Source organism: Rhopilema esculentum, chromosome 8 (assembly GCF_057945365.1).
Source record: "Rhopilema esculentum isolate cy_ngs chromosome 8, ASM5794536v1, whole genome shotgun sequence".
Taxonomy (NCBI): Eukaryota; Metazoa; Cnidaria; class Scyphozoa; order Rhizostomeae; family Rhizostomatidae; genus Rhopilema; species Rhopilema esculentum.
The window spans coordinates 5,949,536-5,968,863 of record NC_142822.1 but is presented as its reverse complement, the minus strand read 5'-3'; the positions used below and the strand labels follow the sequence as shown (position 1 = coordinate 5,968,863).

Sequence of the window (19,328 nt, the reverse complement as noted above, 5' to 3'; positions counted from 1 at the left end):
CAGCATCTCCTTTTCTTACGAGTCTGCAGTGCTTTTCTTTTCAATCGTCACCTCAATAAAATGAGAATCAAAATTTGTGGCCTTGTAATCGCCATATTGTTTACGCGCCTAATTCTTCTAGAGCACTGACAAGGATCGCGCGGCCAAATCTCAAGAGTGGAAATCAATCCTGCGATAGCAATCGAGCGATCGCAAGGTTCGCGCGACCAGATTCGCCAAAGTGGATTGAAACTGTTATTTTGAAAAAAGTTTTCTAAAAAGATTGAAGTTTTGATTGGTGGTTGTTTCACTTCCGACACACCCCCATTCGCCACTTAAACACAATCAATTCGCGCAACAATAGCTTTCGATAATTCTTGCGCCATTTTCCCTCCTTCGAGGTGGTGCAATACTTTTGTGAAGGGAGTGTATATCCCCAGATTCGCGTTTTGTATAATATGGGTCTAAAAACAGCATGAGATGTGTCAAAATGACAATAATTCGAGAGAATGTGTAGCAATATTACGATTGAAACTGCTTGTACTAATGTATCTATTATAATTATATATTGTTTGTACTGATGTATCTATTATAATTATATACAAAACGTAACAAAACTGGGAATTATATACAAAACTGATTATAAAACAAGGCTTAGTTACCGCAATTACATAAACTAATCAACATTTTGGTTAAAATACATCAATATTTAAAAAAAGAATTAAATCAAACATTATAATCGTATATATTTTCAATCGTAATATTGCTACACATTCTAACGAATTATTGTATTTTGACACCTCTCATGCTGTTATTAGACCCATATTATACAAAACGCGAATCTGGGGATGAATCTGGGGATGGAAAATACGCATGCCCAGGCCCGCTAAAAACATCAAGAATAAATTGGCAAGAAAAAACTTTTATCGAGTGGAAATAGAAAGGAAACTCTGGAAATAACATATTTTCTTGCTAATCATTGTCATTTCGATACATTTCGAGCAGTACAAGCAAGTTTTCAAATCTTGGGATGAATCTGGGGATGAATCTGGGGATGAATCTGGGGATGAATCTGGGGATGAATCTGGGGATGAATCTGGGGATGAATCTGGGGATGAATCTGGGGATGAATCTGGTGCTGAATGGTACGCGGTCATTACTTTGTCCTTATTACAGGATTAGGACACAGTCGTTGTAGCACAATCTTCTGCGAATAGCATAGGCATATAACTCGTATCCTTTGCAAAGTGATTTATTTCACTTGCAAGTTGCTTTTTTTTAAATCCTGCTAGTAAATTTTCTGCTACCTATAAATTCAAAAATGTACAAAGACAAAAGACAAAACAAACCACCGATTTAAAAAAAAGATTAAGTGAAGCAATATGAAAATTTTGTTATAGTCTCGTTTTGGGAATGTATCGCCTCTGTTTCAAAGAGCATTTGCTCTGATCTCTCTTGTTGCCTCATTGTAGACAGTAGTGGACAGTTCCAAATACTTCGTTAAAAATGTCTTTTGCTGCTATTCGCAATGTTTGCAGAGTTCAGGGTTCATCTAAATTACTTCGACTGGCTCTTGTTAAGCGAGGATATGCAGATGAAGCTGTCTCAGGTGGTTTGTCGCTAACATTTGGAACACCTCACAAGGTCAGTGTGGCCTAAATTAAAAAGTCTTATTACTAGATAAATCTACCCAATAACCAAAATGGTTTATTGCACGATAGAGCATAGATAGATAGATGAAACTGCCAAGCTATCTTTAGGTTGAATATATTACTGATGCCACTAAATAATTGGTGAAAAACGCATTTTTTAAATAAACGGGATTTCTTTTCTGTACGTAGAACCTCAACCCAACTCAACCAAAAAAGACTAAAAGCAACCAGAAATAAGGGTATTTAAAAGGAATATATATACTTAGTCCACCATAAACTGTTGTTGGAAGAGTTTTGCAATTTTTTATTGAATGGACGTCAAGCTGTCCTGTAGGGATTTTAGCTCAAAGGTGACATTTTATAGTAGTTATATAAAGCAACCTTGGCGGAACCCATGCAAAGCGTACATCTGGTATATGCCATCAAAAAACAATAGGAATACAATAGAAAATTGTTACTTCAAGCCAGACATCTCTGGCTTAAGCTACATGATTCCACATCTGCAACATAAGTCACCAAGCTATTAAAAGAATCAGTTCTTTCATAAATAACATGCTTTGAGACAATCTTATCTGATACATAGTTTTGGAAACTATTTACTAACATATTATATACATTAATTTCTTATTTAAGTATACCTTTTTTAAGGTATTTTTCAATGAACAAGGAGTTTCACAAGTTGATGTGCCTTCACTCACAGGAAGTTTTGGTATACTTCCAAGCCATGTCCCCATTATCTCAGTTCTTAAACCTGGCGTAGTCACTGTTTATAGTGGAGGAAGTACAGAAAAGTTCTTTGTCAGCAGTGGTACAATCACAGTGAACAAGGATTCATCTGCACAAATCTTAGCTGAAGAGGCAGCTCCATTAAGTGATTTGGATGTCCATGCAGCACGCCAAGGGCTAGAGGCATCACAAACTTTACTTTCAACTGCCTCAACAGATGTTGATAAGGCCAAGGCCATTGTTGGAATTGAATTTCATGAAGCCCTTATCAAAGCACTAGAATAAGGTATTATTTTCTCTATAATGTTGATATCTTGAAATGAAAAACACTTTTTGGAGAAACTGATCTTACTTTAAGGCATCACTGAAGATTTATGGCTTCTTAAAACTTTAAATGAAAGTGACAGTATAGAAGGATGCAGCATCTCTTTAACTCGCTGGTCTAGGTCAAAATACTTGTTGTGATACTGACCAGAAATTTAAAAGGAGATGGATTAAACAATCTTAGGCGAGTTAGCCATTTTTGTATACCCTTTATTCATGTTTCAATATTTTTTAAAAAAAGTTGAAAAACTAACCTGATTATTGTAAGAATTTATGTATCATAAAACAGTTTTGGTTGAGACTCATTTCCTTGACTTTTTATTGTAGCATATTTGAATTGGAGCCCAAGAAAATCATCTCTTTGATGGACGAAATGCTAGAAGAACTTTTAGTATAGTTAAATATCAACAAAATTTTCAATATGTCAGCGTGTTGTGCAAATGACAGTGGTTTTACACATTTATTGTTGCCCTTGAAATGACAATTATTATATCAGGTTGTTTTATTTTACTTTACTTGTGCTTCTTGAAGTATTAACTTGGTCATTCCTTATAATATTTAAAAGTGTTCATAAGGACCATCAGAATCATAAAATCCTAAAATTTTTAAATAGTCTTTCATAGCTATTTTAAAACCCAAAAAATTTGTTTTGGCCTTAAACTTTATTTGTTTACCAGCTGTTAAAATGCTTTGGAGTTGACAAGTTTTGGGGTGGCAGGCCAAGAGTACAGTGATGGAAACACACCTACATTTATTAATCACCAAGACATCAATAGCAATTATGTAAAAGAAGTATTGGCCAAGCTTGACTCCAGAATGTTGTGGACTTTTTATGCAATGAATTCTGAAATATATTTTAAAGAGGTCTTTTACACAAGCCAAGGCTAGGTTAACATGTTTTCATTAAAAATTACATTTAAAGGAACCCAAATCAGCTAGTTTCTGGGGAGGGCTGGCCTCACTTTTTATCGGATAAACTGATGTTGGATGCTTTTAATTTTTCCTCCATCATTTCTTTAGAGTAATGTAACTGGCACACTCAGCAATACAGGACCAAAAAATTGTGAAATTGTCTTCCCATTCCAATGCAAATTTGTATGTAAAGAGCAACAACATCTGTATTTAATTAAAATTCTTATAATCTATATGCTCCTTCAATTAAAAACTGGATTTTGGCCCATTTCATAGCTCCACTCCATTGCCTCTGTTCCAGCAGAATGTCTTGCTGATTCTCTTCAACACAATTGTTTGTGTGTTTTTCAATTTGTGCGAAAAAGCTTATGCATTAGTTTTGATGCTAAAAAGGTAACCTGGGTTGGGTAGCTAAAAATATGTTTACACAACACCTGGCTAAGGAAACCCGACTTCACATGAGAAAATTTCCTAAAAATTCTCAACAGGCCAGCCCTACCCTCAAGAAGGGTTCCCTTGCAAGGCAGGTTGACTTGAGTTAGCTTAAGAGATATGACTACAGATGAACTAACCCTCTTAGATAGATTGGGGCCAGCCCTGTTCCCATAAAGAACAGAAAGATATTTCAACAGAATTCTCATAAAATTTTATGTTTGGAGTCTGTCAGAATGCTAATAGATTTAAAAGAAAACAACCATAGAAATTTTGTAGTCATTGAAACCCAAAATAAGAGTTTTTAAAAATGAAGAAAATCCATTTGAAAGCAATAGGAAGAAAACAAAATATGTTTTCTGCATTTATTAACCAAACCAAATATATAATTGAATAACAGAGTGATTGTTGCTCTAAAAATACTTCTGTAGGGATTCTCCAAGTATTTCTTCCATGTGACTAATCACGTGTTGACACTGCTTCTCCACCTCAAAAGACTCATCTAAAATTAAAATTGCAAGGAAAAAGGTGAAAGTAAGTCCCAAATATGATTCTAAGAGTGTCCTGTTAGAAAGGAAATGTTTGGGCCAACAACATGATTAGGAATAGTGGTTGGTTATTTTTATTGCTCCATTTTGGTGCTATAGGATACCCCTTTGCTACTAGATGGACAGGTTGGAATAAAAATCATGAGCTGAACCTCTATTTAAACCCATGACCCTGCAGCCAAGTGCTCTAAGAAGCGCTGGACATTAGGCCAGTTCTTCTCTACAAATTATTAGACCTTCTCTTCAATTTATAATAAAGGATAAGAAATGCAGAGAGAAATGAAAACCCCTGAGTTTTTTTAAATTCTTAGGTACTGCCTGGTATTTCCTTTTCAAGTTATTCAGAATTTTGTCTTCCCTTTCCAAGAAATAAAAACATAATATTTGTTTGTTTAGCAGACATTTTGCTAATATTTTGAGCTATCAATCACAGCTATTCATGGGCTCAAGGTCAACATTTTATTGGCTCGCCATTTAAATAAATATTTATTTGATGGAGGATTTGTAAAAAAATAAATTGCAATAAATCAGTTAGCTGTTCAAGCTGTCAATACTGTGAATGTGTTGTAGCAATTGTTCAGCAAAGAATGTACTTTAACAGAGAAGTTACTAATTGCCTCTCAAAAAATCTTAAATTGGAAATGTTTGAAGCATTTACCTTCCATTAGCTCTGCAAGGAATGGGATTGTTTCTGGAAGTAAAATCAAATAACTCTCTCCAATTTGTTTGTGGATTTCTTCTAGAAGCTTTAATGTGGCAAAGCGTACCTGTGCGAAAAAGGTATACATTGGAATATCAATTCTGAAGTAATTGTGGCACATTAGTTTTCTTCAACTTCCATTTTAATTGTCTCTTTTTTCATCAGACTGAAAACGATTGTTATATTTAACTATTCAAGGTAATAAAACTACTTGGGTTTAATTCTCAATTGAAACAGTTCAAATAAATTTCCACTGTTGAACAAAGGTCTTTGTTTGTGTTGGAAAAATATTTAGGCAGATGTTTTTAATCAAGCTTTAACAGTCAAACATCGTGTGCAAGATCTGAGCACTCAAAAATCCTGCAACACACTAGGATTCACAAGCTATATAAATAAACAAACTGTTCTAAGAATTGAATATAGAATGGGGAACTGAAAAGACAAGTTGGGACTTGCCGATAGTAAGTAAAGAAATTAAACAAGAAAAACAACTGAATAACCTGTGTAGACTGATGCCTTGTTTTCAGAAGGACTTGATAGTTCAATGTCTTCCAGCATGACTCCTCATTTACTGCGACAGCAAATGAGGCCAAACAAGGAATAAGGTGGTTGATCACACGATCATTGTAGACTGGCTCCTCTCCTATTTCATTGTCAATCTAGAAATAAGGAAGAAGTTACAACTCATCCAGTTTCCATTAAACACTGCTTGTTTAAAGCATGAAAATGGCATAAACTAGTTATATTTGGGAAGGTATAATTTATCATGAATTATTCTTATATCTTGGTGAAAATCATTGTATTTGTTCCTGCTTATGAAATCTTTGAAACACCAAACTGTAATGTTACTGCTGACATGCAGATATCCATTTTAGAATTCGTCTCCTGGTTTTAGTCACATTAAAAGTTGCTTGAATATTTGTGACTGTGAATGGAGCGTAACTGTAAACAGAGCTTCATTGAGTAGCTTTGCACATTGGGTCTAAATTTTATGTGACTGTAACCAGCAGTGTGACTTTCACCAGAGTGACTATAAGCAGATTCGATTGTACATTATACTTTGTAAGCACTTAAACACAGTCAATGAACTGCTTTACTGAACTTGGCAAAATATACAGTTTTCCTTTTCAAGTTAAAATTAAAATTATGATATTTTCTCTTCTGCATTAAACACCAATTTAAAACAGAATATTCTCAGAAAAGACACATTAACTTATCTGTGAATAGACGCTGCACATCTTTAATCAAAAACAAATAGAGGCTCCAGCTTCTACAGGAGGTGAAACAGTTCCAAACACAAAGAATCTGGCTGTTTTTGAGGTACAAAAATTAACAATGGCTCTGATAAAGCAAACATTTGCAGCAAACTCAAGTCATCATCTGACACTCTTCAGAGCATTAAACGTGAGAACATAGAACTTGGTACTGTTTTCTGAAATATTTTATGAAAGGCCCCCCTTGTTCTTTTCATAACACTACACCCCTGTAAGGAAACAACAAAGAGTGGTGCCCAAATAATAAAAACGAAACGAAATTATAAAACAAGCAGCAAAAAACCTCGAAAAAGCTCTTTTTAGCCCCTTTTAAACCTACTCTCTTCCAAGTTCTCCCTCTCCGTTAAAAAAAGAAATTTAGGTTAAGCCCCTTCTCCTTTGGGACCTCTATCTCTTTCTACAAGGATAAGGACCTCCTCCTACATAATTAAGAAAAAGCAAGAACTTAAATCCTGGTTATGAAATTTCTCACGTAATATTTCCTATCCAAAACCACGGTTAATTAAAGTCAATTTTTGGCCAATTTTGCACTTAATTTCTTCGACGTTCTTCAATTACACAATTTACTAGGTGTTCCTGAAACAAATTGTCCATCTTAAAAGATCTTTAGTTTGGTTGGTGCGAATCTGATTAAATGGTCACCGCATTTTAAAATCTTTTTAAACAAAAACCATAATTAAATTGGCAAACGATCAACCAGGACTTTAGTACGGTCTTGAAAGCCATGGAAATATATTCAGAGCTGCACATTTTCTCTCTCTCCCAATTCTGAAATTTGTCCCAAGTCCCTCTAGGAGCCCCACTCTTGAAAGCCCCAACTCTTGAAAGCCCCTCTAAAATATTCAGAATTCAATAAAGCCCTAAGGATATTGATAGACCTTTAACGGTAGGTCGAAGAAGTGTGAAACACGCTTTGAAAAGTTAGACGAAGATGAGCCAAAATGAAATGTAATAATAAATTTATATACAATCAAGATGTAGATACACTTACTATAGAAGGCTTCATTTGGCACGAACATAAACAAAATGCACGAACACTTCAAACAGCTTAAAGGACTATTGTTAATATCTTTAACCTTTTATTTCATTAAAAAGTTGTAAAAGGGAATTTTATTAGTTTCATTTGACTTATTATTTTTAACAGGACACACGTTGATAACAGCGATAATTCGCTGAAGTGTCTTTATCCTGTATAAAAAATTCGTATTATTATTATTATTTTTATTATGAACTATCAAAACTGGAAACAGTGTTGTAAAAGCTACCCCGAAATCGTATAAAAACTAGTGATAAACATCGCTATGAGCAGTGTCTTGAAATCGCTAGATTATCACTGTCACTTAAACAAACAACAGACATTGAAAGCGACAAGTAGTCTGTCATTTATAAAAAAATCGTATAGAAACAATTCCTAAATATTCTTTAACAAATATCTGGATATGCAGCTAGAAATACTCTGATAGGAACGAGTATTTGAGATAAAGCAAGAGTTAAATATTTAGATAGATGATACAGTACCTGATCAACAAGGGGCATCATGAGATACTCAAATCTCTCCTTGTTAAGGAATCCTTGAGAGTCATGCAAGAAACACTTTTGCAAACAATCAAATATATGAATAAGCAGCAAATTTATGGTCTCTTCGTTTCCTTCTTCAATTAAAGTTGAATCTACAAAAAATCCTTATTTTCTTAGGCAAAAGAATTGGTCGTAATTTAGGAGAAATAAAGACTTGTGCCACAAAAAAATTACCAGAATCTGACCATCACATGTTGAGAAATTTTATAAGAAATAGAGTGTTCAGCTGTTTTTAAACACAAAATGACAGAAACCCAAGGCAACCTTATCATCAATGTTAAAACTCCCATGTCTGAAAAACCTCTAAAGATAAAAAGTATAGTAAGGCCTAGGAACATTGCTAGTAAATGTTTGGTCAGGGTAACAGCAGCTCCTGTGCCGAGGAGAAAGTGTATACAAGCCCTCGTTTCGTGATTTGTGAATTTGAATAAATTTAGATAATTGCAGAGATAATATTTCAATACCTTCAGAATTCGTATTACATTTAGCAACAAGCTCTGCACAGGGCTTTGTGATATGGCCAGCAAACAGTAGGAACAGGCCTTTCAGCTTTCCAGCAATTGCTCCACTAAGTCGATAAAATGTTATCAACCTTGTTAAATTTTCTTCATCAGCTGTTGCCCAACTGAAAATCTAAAAAAATATCACCCAAATGAATATAGTTCTGTATTAGGATCAACCCAGTCAATAAATACAACATCAATAAGTATTTTACTTCATGTTCAGGAACAATACTTTTCAGAAATATGTATTGACAAGAGCACAGCAAGCCATCCTAGGGTAGAGGTGACTATATTTATGCTCGTCAAGTGTAACAATATTCCATAGCCTGCACGTACGACTCCATCGTTTGGGTCTCCGGTTGTAGAATAACAGTTGATAAATTGATTCATTCCAGTACTTTCACAAAAATCATTTGCAACACTCTTTCAGATCTTAAATTATGAACCAACAAACATGAAATGTCCTTGGGAATTAGTAAACATTCTCTACTGCAAACATAACTAACCCACTTCTGGTTAGGTTAGGCCGCCAGATCTCAACCAATGGCCTCCAAGGCATGCGAAACAGAAGAAAAAATGTCTGTGTAAATGTATGCTTTTTTAGACAACAAAAAGTGGTTCTAAACGCATAACGATAATTAAGACTACTGTTTCTGGTTTATGTTTTTATTCAGTAAACATTATAAGACCTATAATTCAAGTTTTAAAGAGAAAAATTTGTTCGCGTCATCACAGGGTTTAATTATCCAAATTTAGAACCAAAACGGGACATGGAATTTTTCTGTTTAAATAGAGAACGTTTAAGTTATCTGGCAATGGCATGGTCAGACATTGAATGTACACATCTTGATCACAAAAACTAAATAAGGACAGGGCTTGAAGTTGTTTTTTAAGACTAAGAAACTGCTGCTTGATCAAACCCTAAGCTCATTCGTAGTCACTTTTATCCATTGACAGCCAAAAAATATCTCAACGTAGATTTCAAATAGCAGTTTGCATGTTGAAAATTGTCTTGGCTGAAAAACTAGGGTACAGGCAGGGTTTCTGACAAAATCGCCAACAGCAGAATTTCACAAAAAAACGAACCAAAAGTAGACGCAAACAAGCAGAATTATTCTCAAATGAATTATCCATACCTTGAGAAACATTGGTCTGAAAATGTTCTCTGAGAGTCGCATTACCAAAGAGCAAAAAGCTGTAATGATTTTCTCCTCTTCAATATTGATTTGCTTTTCTGGTTTCCTTGACAGTAGTCTACGAACATCAAGAGCCTTTAAGAAAAAGGCTAAAAGCTTCAAATGATGTGTCTTGATCCTGTCTCGCGGCATCGATTCAATAGCATCTTGTGCAATATCCATGAGCAACGACAACGAGTGCTATAAGTATAGGAAAAGACATTTTCACGTTCATTTCAGATACAAATCGCGCTCGAATTAATAAGCCTTCTGCTAACCTCAAGTTCAATGATTTGATAATAAAATTTCTTTTTACCAATAATACATCTACGAGATTTTGTATATCACATCAATTTACTCCCGAAATTCTTTTCCAGCAATAATGTTTTATATCTCTATCTCCTTTTGACTTGAACAAGGCTTCAATATGATTATTGCTGGAATCAACTCACAGTTCAGCTTTGGTTGTACTTTAATGTGATCGATATACAAAAACGGTTGAAAAGGAAAATAAATGTCATTTCCCTGTCTAGCAACTTAAAAAATTTGCTTTTACACTAACTTAGTTATGAAAATTCTTCCATCAACTGAAATTACAGTTAATATACCAATTAAGTTAGCACGAACTTTTCAAATGCAAAGCTCCTCCAATTTTGGAAAAAACTTTGCTTATCATTATAAAACTCAGCTTTGAATGACAGAATGATTGGTATACCAAAAGACCCGTGCTTTGCCCTGGCGAATGAATATTAGAGATAAAACCCTAAATTATGCTTAGGGGTTGAAATAATTAGCGTCTCTTTTTAGGATGTCTCATTTCTCAGCAATTTATGCTCGGAAAAAAATGGGATGTCTTTTCAGGATGTGTCGTCACTCACGGGTCACTGTTTGAAATAATATGCTTTCAGTATCCAGCGTAATAGCAAATGGCTGTAAAAAATCTTAAGTAAACTGAAGCTATTCACCTCATCAGATTGTGCGACTTGATCAAAGCAAGCGTCCAAAGCTGGGAGCAGGACTCTTGGTGTGACCGATGTTGATACTGTTTGGGATATCAAGGCAATTTTGGATCTAATTTGCTTTTTGGTAGATGATTTACTGACTTGTTCGTTATCATCCGGCCCAGCTTTGGTAATTAAACTTAAGATTTCACCAAGGTATGGACTCATAAACTTTGACAAGGATTCAAGGATCTTCTGCAAAGCTGTAAATGCATTGAGAAGTAGAGAGTCCTTCCTACAAAAAATCAAAGATGCTGTTTAGCTTTGAATCAAGTGAAACAAATATCTATAGTCAAGGGATGAAAAGTCGACCTTTCATAGGAAATTTATAGCTCAAAATGCTAGCACATAAACTAAAATTACAAATGATCCTGAGTCAACATAAACACTTAAGGAAGATACCTGCTATATTAAGAACTTCATTTATTTCTCAGCCTTAAAAATGATTCACAAATACAAGGTACTTAATGGAAGATAGACAGCCTACAGGCTCTTAAATTCTCATGTTTTTCTTTCCGGAGTTTTGCTGCATCTCCGCAACTGGTATGCTTCTGATAGGTGCCAAATTGGCACATCATGATAATTTTCAGAAAATATGTTTGGACGCACCTCCACTTACAGTTGATTTCAATTTCAAATAAAAATGTACTCAAATCTCAGATGGAACATAATAAATTTCCAAATGGCACGCTGTCTAGCAACCAAATCACTAGAAAAAATGACTAACCCTTTAGTGAGTAGCTGTAGCAATGGTGGCATCAACTTTGGTAGAAATTCGATGAATTCAAAACTGAGACAGGAGGAGAGCTCTCCAATACAGGCAAAGGCACTCGCAGTGATCTGTGGATTCCCATCAGATGCTAATATGACAGCAATTGTGACCGGAACAGCACATCTCAGTTCTTCAGCAAACTCCTTGCCCAACAACTGAACAATTAACCTCAATACTTGCAATGCCGCATGCTTAATGGCTGGAAGTTCAGGTGAGTCGGTGTTGGCCAAGTTAACAAGGCTTGTTGCAATATCAATCAACGCCATTTTCTAAGTAAAAACACAGAAAAATTTTGATTTTGCAAAATAAAGCACATTGTAAACTGCACAGTACTTATCAAAACTAATGAAAATGGCCAATAATAGGACTCTTATTTCATGTCAATCTATTTAGTCTTCCAAAAACGTCATTTGCAGTTATGCATATTCACAAAGTTATCAAACTTTTTCCACATTTCACCATAGGCTGACACTATGAAAGTTTTATTTTGTCCTTTGGAGATTTGATTCGAAAATGTTCCGGTGATGAAAAGCAACCGGCAGTGCTGCTTTTCTTCATCTCAACAGTAAATCAATATTTTGATTGTCATGATTATTATTATTTTTCAATCTTTTATGCCGTGTGACAAGGTTTATGGACAACATGCTACTTTTAATACCAGATTTCAACAGTATAGAGTAGGGGAAGTACATTCAGTTATCCGAATGGAACAGCCTGATCTAAATACTACGGATGTAAAGGACTCAACACCAACTGAGATATCCTCATGAAGAAGACATCCTTAATCCTGAAAACTGGCAGAAACCTTTCTAAATATAAAAGAAGAAGAACAGTGAAGCACTGGAACCAGGCAGACTTGCAAAATTAGCTTAAAAATAAGTTTCAGGATGCGGGACAAATATAGAGATCCAGGTTTCCTATACAATTTCTATACATAAAGAATGTGACGTCAAAATTAACTGACCTGGTGACGGCTAAGCTCTTTTGCTTCCTTCAGATGTTCAGCTGTGAGTTCAATGGCTTTCTTTCGTATAGCTGGATTCTCATTCTGCATTAGCAGGCTTGTTACATGAGCAAAAATGTCAAACTCTAGAAGCCTGTACACCTTGAAGGATAAATTCAAATAGGAACATATAGTAGATGCATATACATCCTGAGTTTATTTCAGAAAACTGGATACTTACTAGTTTAATAAGTACACTGAAAACAGTTCAATTGAGCAACGAGCCAATCATACTGTTCAATTTACATAGGCACTACTTGATTAAGAATCATTATGAAAACCCAACCAGTGGTTACAAAACCTGATCAAACCCGGTCTTCTAAACAGTGGCGGACACCTGGGGCCGAGGAGAGCGGTTGCCACCAATATTTTAGAGGGGAATGGTCTTTTGTTCTAAAACAATAGGAAAATGTGAAGTCATCTTATCCAAACAATAGACTTGCCCCCAATATTTGAGCAAGTATCCACCCCTGCTTCTCATACATGCGGCTCATGCCTTTCAAAATAACAATGATAACAAAAGCAACAACAATAGGGGAAGTAATTATTTATGGTTGATGGTGATTGAATAATAATGATTGGTTGATAATGATCAATTCATTATTGATTCATCATGATTGATGACTGAATCATGTTGTTTGTTGAATGATTTATAACAAGGACCATGATGACGAAAACAAAAAGGATGCAGACGATGATGACAATGGCAACAAAGATAATTATATCAACTAACCTTTTGAACTAATTCACTCCCTTTTAACATCATAGCTTTCCAATATTTCGTTGAAGATGATTTGGTATCATTTTCAGCCTTTATGCTGATTGCACAAACAAACTGTAAGATTTCTTCAACCAACCTATAATATAAAATACTTTGTTCACACCCAATTGCTGTTTGGTGATGGATTAAAGAAAATTTTGATGATAATAAGATCGCATGCTATGCACCAACACAGATTGATGCGTCATTTCTTTTGGTTGAAATCAACAATCGTTAAGAAAGCAACAAATGACATTGGTGGAAATTACCCAGATTTATTAGTTATGACCATATACATCAACAGAACTTATTAAGGCTGAAAAAATCTCGTTCTGTATTTTCTTAAAGTTTGTCTAGACACATTTGGCAAAACCTGGCCTGGAAATCATTGCCAGTTCCAACCTCACAAAAATTACGAGAACATCATCTTTTAGTCTACCACCCCCCCCCCCCCCTATTGCAAGGCAATTTCTAAACGCTTCATCCAAATAAAAACTTTCCACGCCGCCCAGAAACATGGGTTCAACACTGAGTAAGGAATTTGAAAAAAAGACAATGAATAGCATGCACAAGAAAAAATGAAGAAAAATTTAACAGAAATTGTTCTAGATTTACCTTAGGTAAAGTTCTTTCAGTATCGGTAAAGTGAGATGCCTAGTGACCTGCAGTAGAAAAAAGGAAGCTTACGATCTGAATAGCATAAAGGTAATTTTTAGAGATATTATAAAATTTTAGAAACAGTCTTTTCGTGGTACAGAATAATAAAATAGCTTTGAAAAAGCAAACGTTTTGAAACATGTTACTATAGCTTTTTGTCTGACACATTTTCAGAGCATAAAACGTCAGAACATAGATCAAAAACTTTTAAAAGCTCAACTTTTTAAGAAGATTTTCCGTTTTTTACCATAAGTGGTACTTTTGGGAAATGGTGCGCTAAGGCCTTGATCTAGAATTTTTGCTAATTAAAAAACCTTACGTCAAGTCTATAGGCTATTTATTTCTAAAGCTCCTTTGCAAAATATCGAAACATATCATTCCAATTTTCTAGAGCTTACAGCATTTGACTGAAAGCTTCTCGAGTAAGCACAAAGTGATGTTGCCTCTAACATAGCATTTAGAAGAAACAACGAACCGTAATTTCAAAATCTCTACTCGACAGCATCTGAGACACAAGCTCTAAACAGTGATTTTTATATTGCCGTATCTCTTGTGTAGTGTGTTTCTTTGTGTCAAAAAGCGGGACCAACTCTTCAGTTTTCTGCTGCACCCCTCTAGTCACTCGCCTTGACTGGCTCTCTGCAGTAAATTAAAATAAATATTCGATTCATCACAGATTCAAATTTATAGTAAATCATCTATTAAACAGGTACTCTGATTATTGCACTGAACATAAAAAACGTGAACGTTTTAGCATTAGAATACATTTGAAGTAAGTTCAATCAATCATGACTTGTTTGAAAGTAAACAATCTTCACATAAAAATAAATAATATTCCAAACTTTGTTACAAAAAGTGAAAATTATAATTGAATTTCACAATTCACATTAGCCATACCCATATAAAAAATTGGGGTATTCTGTTAAATCATATTCTTAATTATCAGTTACTTTCGTGGAGAAATCCATGGATTAGTTTTATGGTTCAATTTTAGAAAAGAATATGTTTGACAAAAGATGAGCAACAAAATAAAGCATCTTTTGAACATATAATACATGATAGAAACAAATAATAAATGTTGATATTGAATTTCCCCTTACCTTGCTGTTGATCATCTGGCAGTGAAGAGAGGAACTCGATAAGATTTGCAATTGTTACTGCCTAGAACGAGAAGATATTCCAGAGATTGCAATAACTAATACACTGTTAACACCAGCCCCTCCCTCAACATCATCAAATGTCTGTTTTTAAGTCTTACTTTGAGTGGCAAATCTTGTCTATTTTTATAAATATCTAGTCTGTTTTTAAGCCTTATTTTGAGTGGCAACTCCAAGGTTCATCAATCTTAAACTTCATCATAACTACTAGTATTATTAAACTAACAGTTCAACATACAAAGTAATGTTTCCCGAAGTGGGAAGGAAGGTCTACATCTCTCATATTCAAAGACATGCATCTCTTATTCTCACTCTCATTTCTCACTCAGTGTCAAATCATGAAAGATTCTCCATCTGTATTACGTATTTTTATCTAAGCACGAAGGTACATTTAACTGCTCGTGTTGACTTGCTAAACAAATGCATATTGATGAAATTAGAAATAAACCCTTTACACTAATCTTCAGAAAATCCCATTCAATCTCAGAGAAAGCAAGATATTATTCAACTTTCCATTATCAATTTTCAAAAATTTATGCTTATTGGAATGGATACGAACCTGCTCTTGCAACGAAAAGTTCTTCACTAGTAGAAAGCAGAATTCGGGGGATAAAGACATCTCCTCTGTAGTTTGCTGAGAATGATAAGAACAAAAAAATGAAAGAAATTGCTGATGTCTCTGTTACTCTATTACTTACTAGTGGAGCCTCGCTGAAGAAACGTTTGCGTAGTTAGGCAGAAAGTTTTGTATCTAAAGATCAGTTCAACTAACACTAACAAAACTATTCATCAAATTTTCTTAAACTGCGAACAAATGGTTCTCAACAACGTTTACTGAAAGAACAAAAAAATTTCAAGCTAATTTATTTTTTCTATCTTTTCCATTTTCAAGTTTTGTACGACCAAAAGATTGTTTTTCTATCTTCGTTATTAACTGAAATCTTTGGTCATATGGTAAAGGCAAAATAATGACATTAAATTACCTCACTATCACTTTGTTTCTCAGCTTTAAGGAACATTTTTTCAAGAAGAATAGCAACAACAACATAGAGATGTCTCTCAGAACCCAAGACGTGTGTCAGATGATGCAGTAAGATAATTCTACGATGCTCTGGAATATACGGAACAGCGTCTACAAAAACCCGGACCACTAGCTTGACAATATCATTAACTTTTGGTTTGTAAACATCTTTGTTTGAGCTTGAAACATCTTCATCTGTCTGCGTAGGAAAGTAGGAGAAAAGGATCAATGGTAGCAGCTTTCAGTCTTAAAAACTGATACACGTTCAATTATTCCAAGCATATATCATTGACTAGATACACATTTAAAACTGATGTCCTAGAGCAATGACAATAAGCCTTTCAAAGGAGAAAGGTTCACAAAGCTTTCAGAGAAAATGAAGTAAATTTTTCCTAGAGCTACAGAACCAATGCAAAGCGTAACAGCTTGCCTCAGTCTGCCAGACTACACAAGCAACTGCCCTTTCACTAATGATCTTACACACAAAGCAACCTCTTATTATCACCCATATCAACCTCGCTAGAGTCTCTCTATTGAGAAACCCCACATGAGAGCTTGAACGTTTTGTGTGCATGAGTTCAAGATCACAGCAAGAAAATGTGTCTGCACCATTACAGTTGCTACTTTTTGGATTTTATGAAAGCAAAAATATCACATAAGCAACATGCATCAATGCAACGTCAGGAAAAAAATGATTTTATTTTGCAGTATGCTTGCTTATTCTGCAAGTGCTGTAGAGCTGTGACCGAGGATTCGCATCTGTATGTTTATCTGCAGTTGTTTCTTGAAGGGCAGAGCGCTGACAATTCTCCCTCCAACTGAAAGTTTGGTTACGGCAGAGTACAGGGACTCGAACATGTGTGACCCTAACCACTGAGTCGTCGTCACATCCCGGGATGCTAGGGATCTTTGTATATCCGGTGACTTTTCACAGCTTTGCCCCACTTCAACACCCGAGCAAAAGAGGGAATACATGAGAGAAATACATGCACAAGAAACACATTCTTACCGACACTAAAGTTGGTATGACAGAGTCTATTGTTCTTTTGATGATCTCAAAACTGTAGCTATCATCCTGCCGTAAAACGTTTGCACCCATGAAGGTGAAAATTGACATTACGTTATGCAAAACCAAATCCTACGAAAAATGAGATAAAGAATCAAATCACTAAAAGCACATATAACAGATGAAACATAAAACTTTTGCCACTCAGAATAAACAGAGAGCAATCAAAACGACCAACTATCATCAACTTTCACAGATCAGAAGCACCTTGTTGTTAGTCAACCCAAAATTGAAGCCAAAGCTGTACCATATTCTAAAAGATGACCAACTCTTAATACTGTTTCCCTAAAACAACAAGCTTTTATATAGAAGCATCTTTCCTCGTCCCTTACTATGTATCTTTTACAGGTTTTCTTCTGTACACCCTCACTCCCCTAGGGAAGTTTACAATCAGATCCATCACAACTACAAATTGGATAACAAGTGCCTTGAAAACGCATTATTCTTTACTAATTAAAGAAGGAAAGGGAAAAGTAGTTGCCCATTGCAAATTTCTGTTACTTTCCGTAGCCCTTTATTTTGACATCCCCCCTAGAAAACTCTCTAACACAGACTTTGATCGAAAATCTTTGCTTGTTGGATTTGTGTAGCTTTACAATCAACAACGGGAGATTGTTACCAGAGATTGCTTATACTAAATGTCTTACGAACTTATCACAATTGCAGCAAGGCAAATCTCGACTTATTTATGACTAGGTCAACCTCCGTAAAACATAAAAAAATTACCGGAAACAAGCTGGCAGCCTTTCCGAGAACCAACAATGCTTGATGATGTGTTTGGGGATTTTCTGATGTTCGGAAACACTCAATAATTTTCGCCACACTGAATTTATCTTGATGGAGAATGTCTGAAAAAAGGCAGAAGAAAGTAAATGGCATTCATGCAAGAAGACACAGACGACTATAAACAACATAACAAACACGAAGAAAAATGTGCCGCTAATTGACTACAATTCTGGGTTCCTTTAATTTTAAATGTGCATTTTGCTAAATAGTTGTGCAGATATTGCAATTCCTACTTATTTGAAAAAGAATTTCGAGCTGCTAACATCCTCATTTAAAACTCCAGAAATTTAAACCAAAACAGATGAATGAATTTGCATTTAGTGCTAAAGAGAGTATGCAAGGGCCAAAATATTGGCGATCGCAAGGACGACAGTGATGTCACTAACAGCAAAAGGTCTGAGTTACCACAACCAGACAAAACCCTGGTTTTAGTTTTTTCTTGATTGACTTCTCAAAGTTTGGCTTATTGGGAAAGAGAGAGAATGACCATTAGCTGGACTCTGGGGGACTGTTAATTCAGTTAACAAAAAGGTTGCTTTGACAAAAGAGTTTGACAATCTTTACAAGAGCTGTTTACTGATTGGCTATATGGATTTATATTCTTGTTACCTCGTGAGCCTGATTCAATAATCTGTTCGACGCCTCGGCAAATTGCACCAAGTAGAAGTTGTTTCATGTACTCTATTGATGGTTGGCTTGTGGTATTTACCTCCAAGCATCTGGAACCAAGAACAAAACTTATTCTTTAACTAAGTCAAATAGTGCAACACAAAGGTGTTTATCAGATGTACTTTCAGGACTTTTTCAATCCTTATCTTCTATATTTTAGCTGGTAAAAGGTTTGAAGCATTTAATATCATTAAGTTTACATAAACCTAAATGCTATTTAATGAGTCAGGCAAACAACAGGATTGCTGGACGGGGGCAACAAGAAAACGACAAGTTATATAGATATGAGAAAACAAAAGATGGTCGTTACTCTATCGATTTCAATAGGAGGAGTTTATGGAAATCAGAAGAGAACTAATTTCTTTCACAGAAAACCTTCAATAGTGAATAAAGAATTCACCAGATTAATACATCTCACAAGAAAAAACATATTTGGAATAAATAATAAAGCTCACAGGTAAAAAACAACCAACTCAGCTGAAAAAGATCACATCCTTGTTTAGTACAGTGCTGTAGGGCCAATATTGAATAGTCGTTATTGAGCTCCCCTTCTTTGACGATCAAATACGATAAAAATTCGGTTTTGTATCTGTGTCGCTAGCTTGTTTACCATCACGTAAATTTCATTGCATT

General features: G+C 35.1%; 2 protein-coding genes across 2 annotated transcripts in view; one reads left to right on the top strand and one right to left on the bottom strand.

The window, feature by feature from the left end:
• The first annotated feature begins 1,485 nt into the window (after nt 1-1,485).
• Nucleotides 1,486-3,191, top strand: LOC135694596 (ATP synthase F(1) complex subunit delta, mitochondrial). Its single transcript, XM_065213409.2, has 3 exons — nt 1,486-1,623; nt 2,280-2,643; nt 3,009-3,191. Exons 1-2 carry the CDS (start codon nt 1,486-1,488, stop codon nt 2,640-2,642), a joined length of 501 nt encoding a protein of 166 aa, XP_065069481.1. The 3' UTR covers nt 2,643; nt 3,009-3,191.
• LOC135694589 (HEAT repeat-containing protein 1) overlaps nt 2,301-19,328 on the bottom strand; it is a 31,564-nt gene continuing 14,536 nt past the window's right edge. Inside the window, exons 21-38 of the mRNA XM_065213395.2 lie at nt 18,636-18,745; nt 17,967-18,088; nt 17,184-17,312; nt 16,137-16,373; nt 15,713-15,787; nt 15,097-15,157; nt 14,472-14,635; nt 13,955-14,001; nt 13,313-13,436; nt 12,541-12,681; nt 11,532-11,845; nt 10,769-11,039; nt 9,765-10,004; nt 8,590-8,758; nt 8,066-8,217; nt 5,774-5,932; nt 5,232-5,340; nt 2,301-4,527 (exon numbers count right to left, since the gene is read on the bottom strand). Of these exons, the coding sequence (XP_065069467.2) occupies nt 4,439-4,527; nt 5,232-5,340; nt 5,774-5,932; nt 8,066-8,217; nt 8,590-8,758; nt 9,765-10,004; nt 10,769-11,039; nt 11,532-11,845; nt 12,541-12,681; nt 13,313-13,436; nt 13,955-14,001; nt 14,472-14,635; nt 15,097-15,157; nt 15,713-15,787; nt 16,137-16,373; nt 17,184-17,312; nt 17,967-18,088; nt 18,636-18,745 (2,713 nt within the window). The 3' untranslated portion in view covers nt 2,301-4,438. The remainder of the gene's footprint in view (nt 4,528-5,231; nt 5,341-5,773; nt 5,933-8,065; nt 8,218-8,589; nt 8,759-9,764; nt 10,005-10,768; nt 11,040-11,531; nt 11,846-12,540; nt 12,682-13,312; nt 13,437-13,954; nt 14,002-14,471; nt 14,636-15,096; nt 15,158-15,712; nt 15,788-16,136; nt 16,374-17,183; nt 17,313-17,966; nt 18,089-18,635; nt 18,746-19,328) is intronic.

Coding starts and splice junctions, on each gene's coding strand:
- LOC135694596 (XM_065213409.2), top strand. CDS start 1,486: ATGTCTTTTGCTGCTATTCGCAATGTTTGCAGAGTTCAGGGTTCATCT. Junction 1,624..2,279: donor CATTTGGAACACCTCACAAG/GTCAGTGTGGCC, acceptor ACCTTTTTTAAG/GTATTTTTCAATGAACAAGG.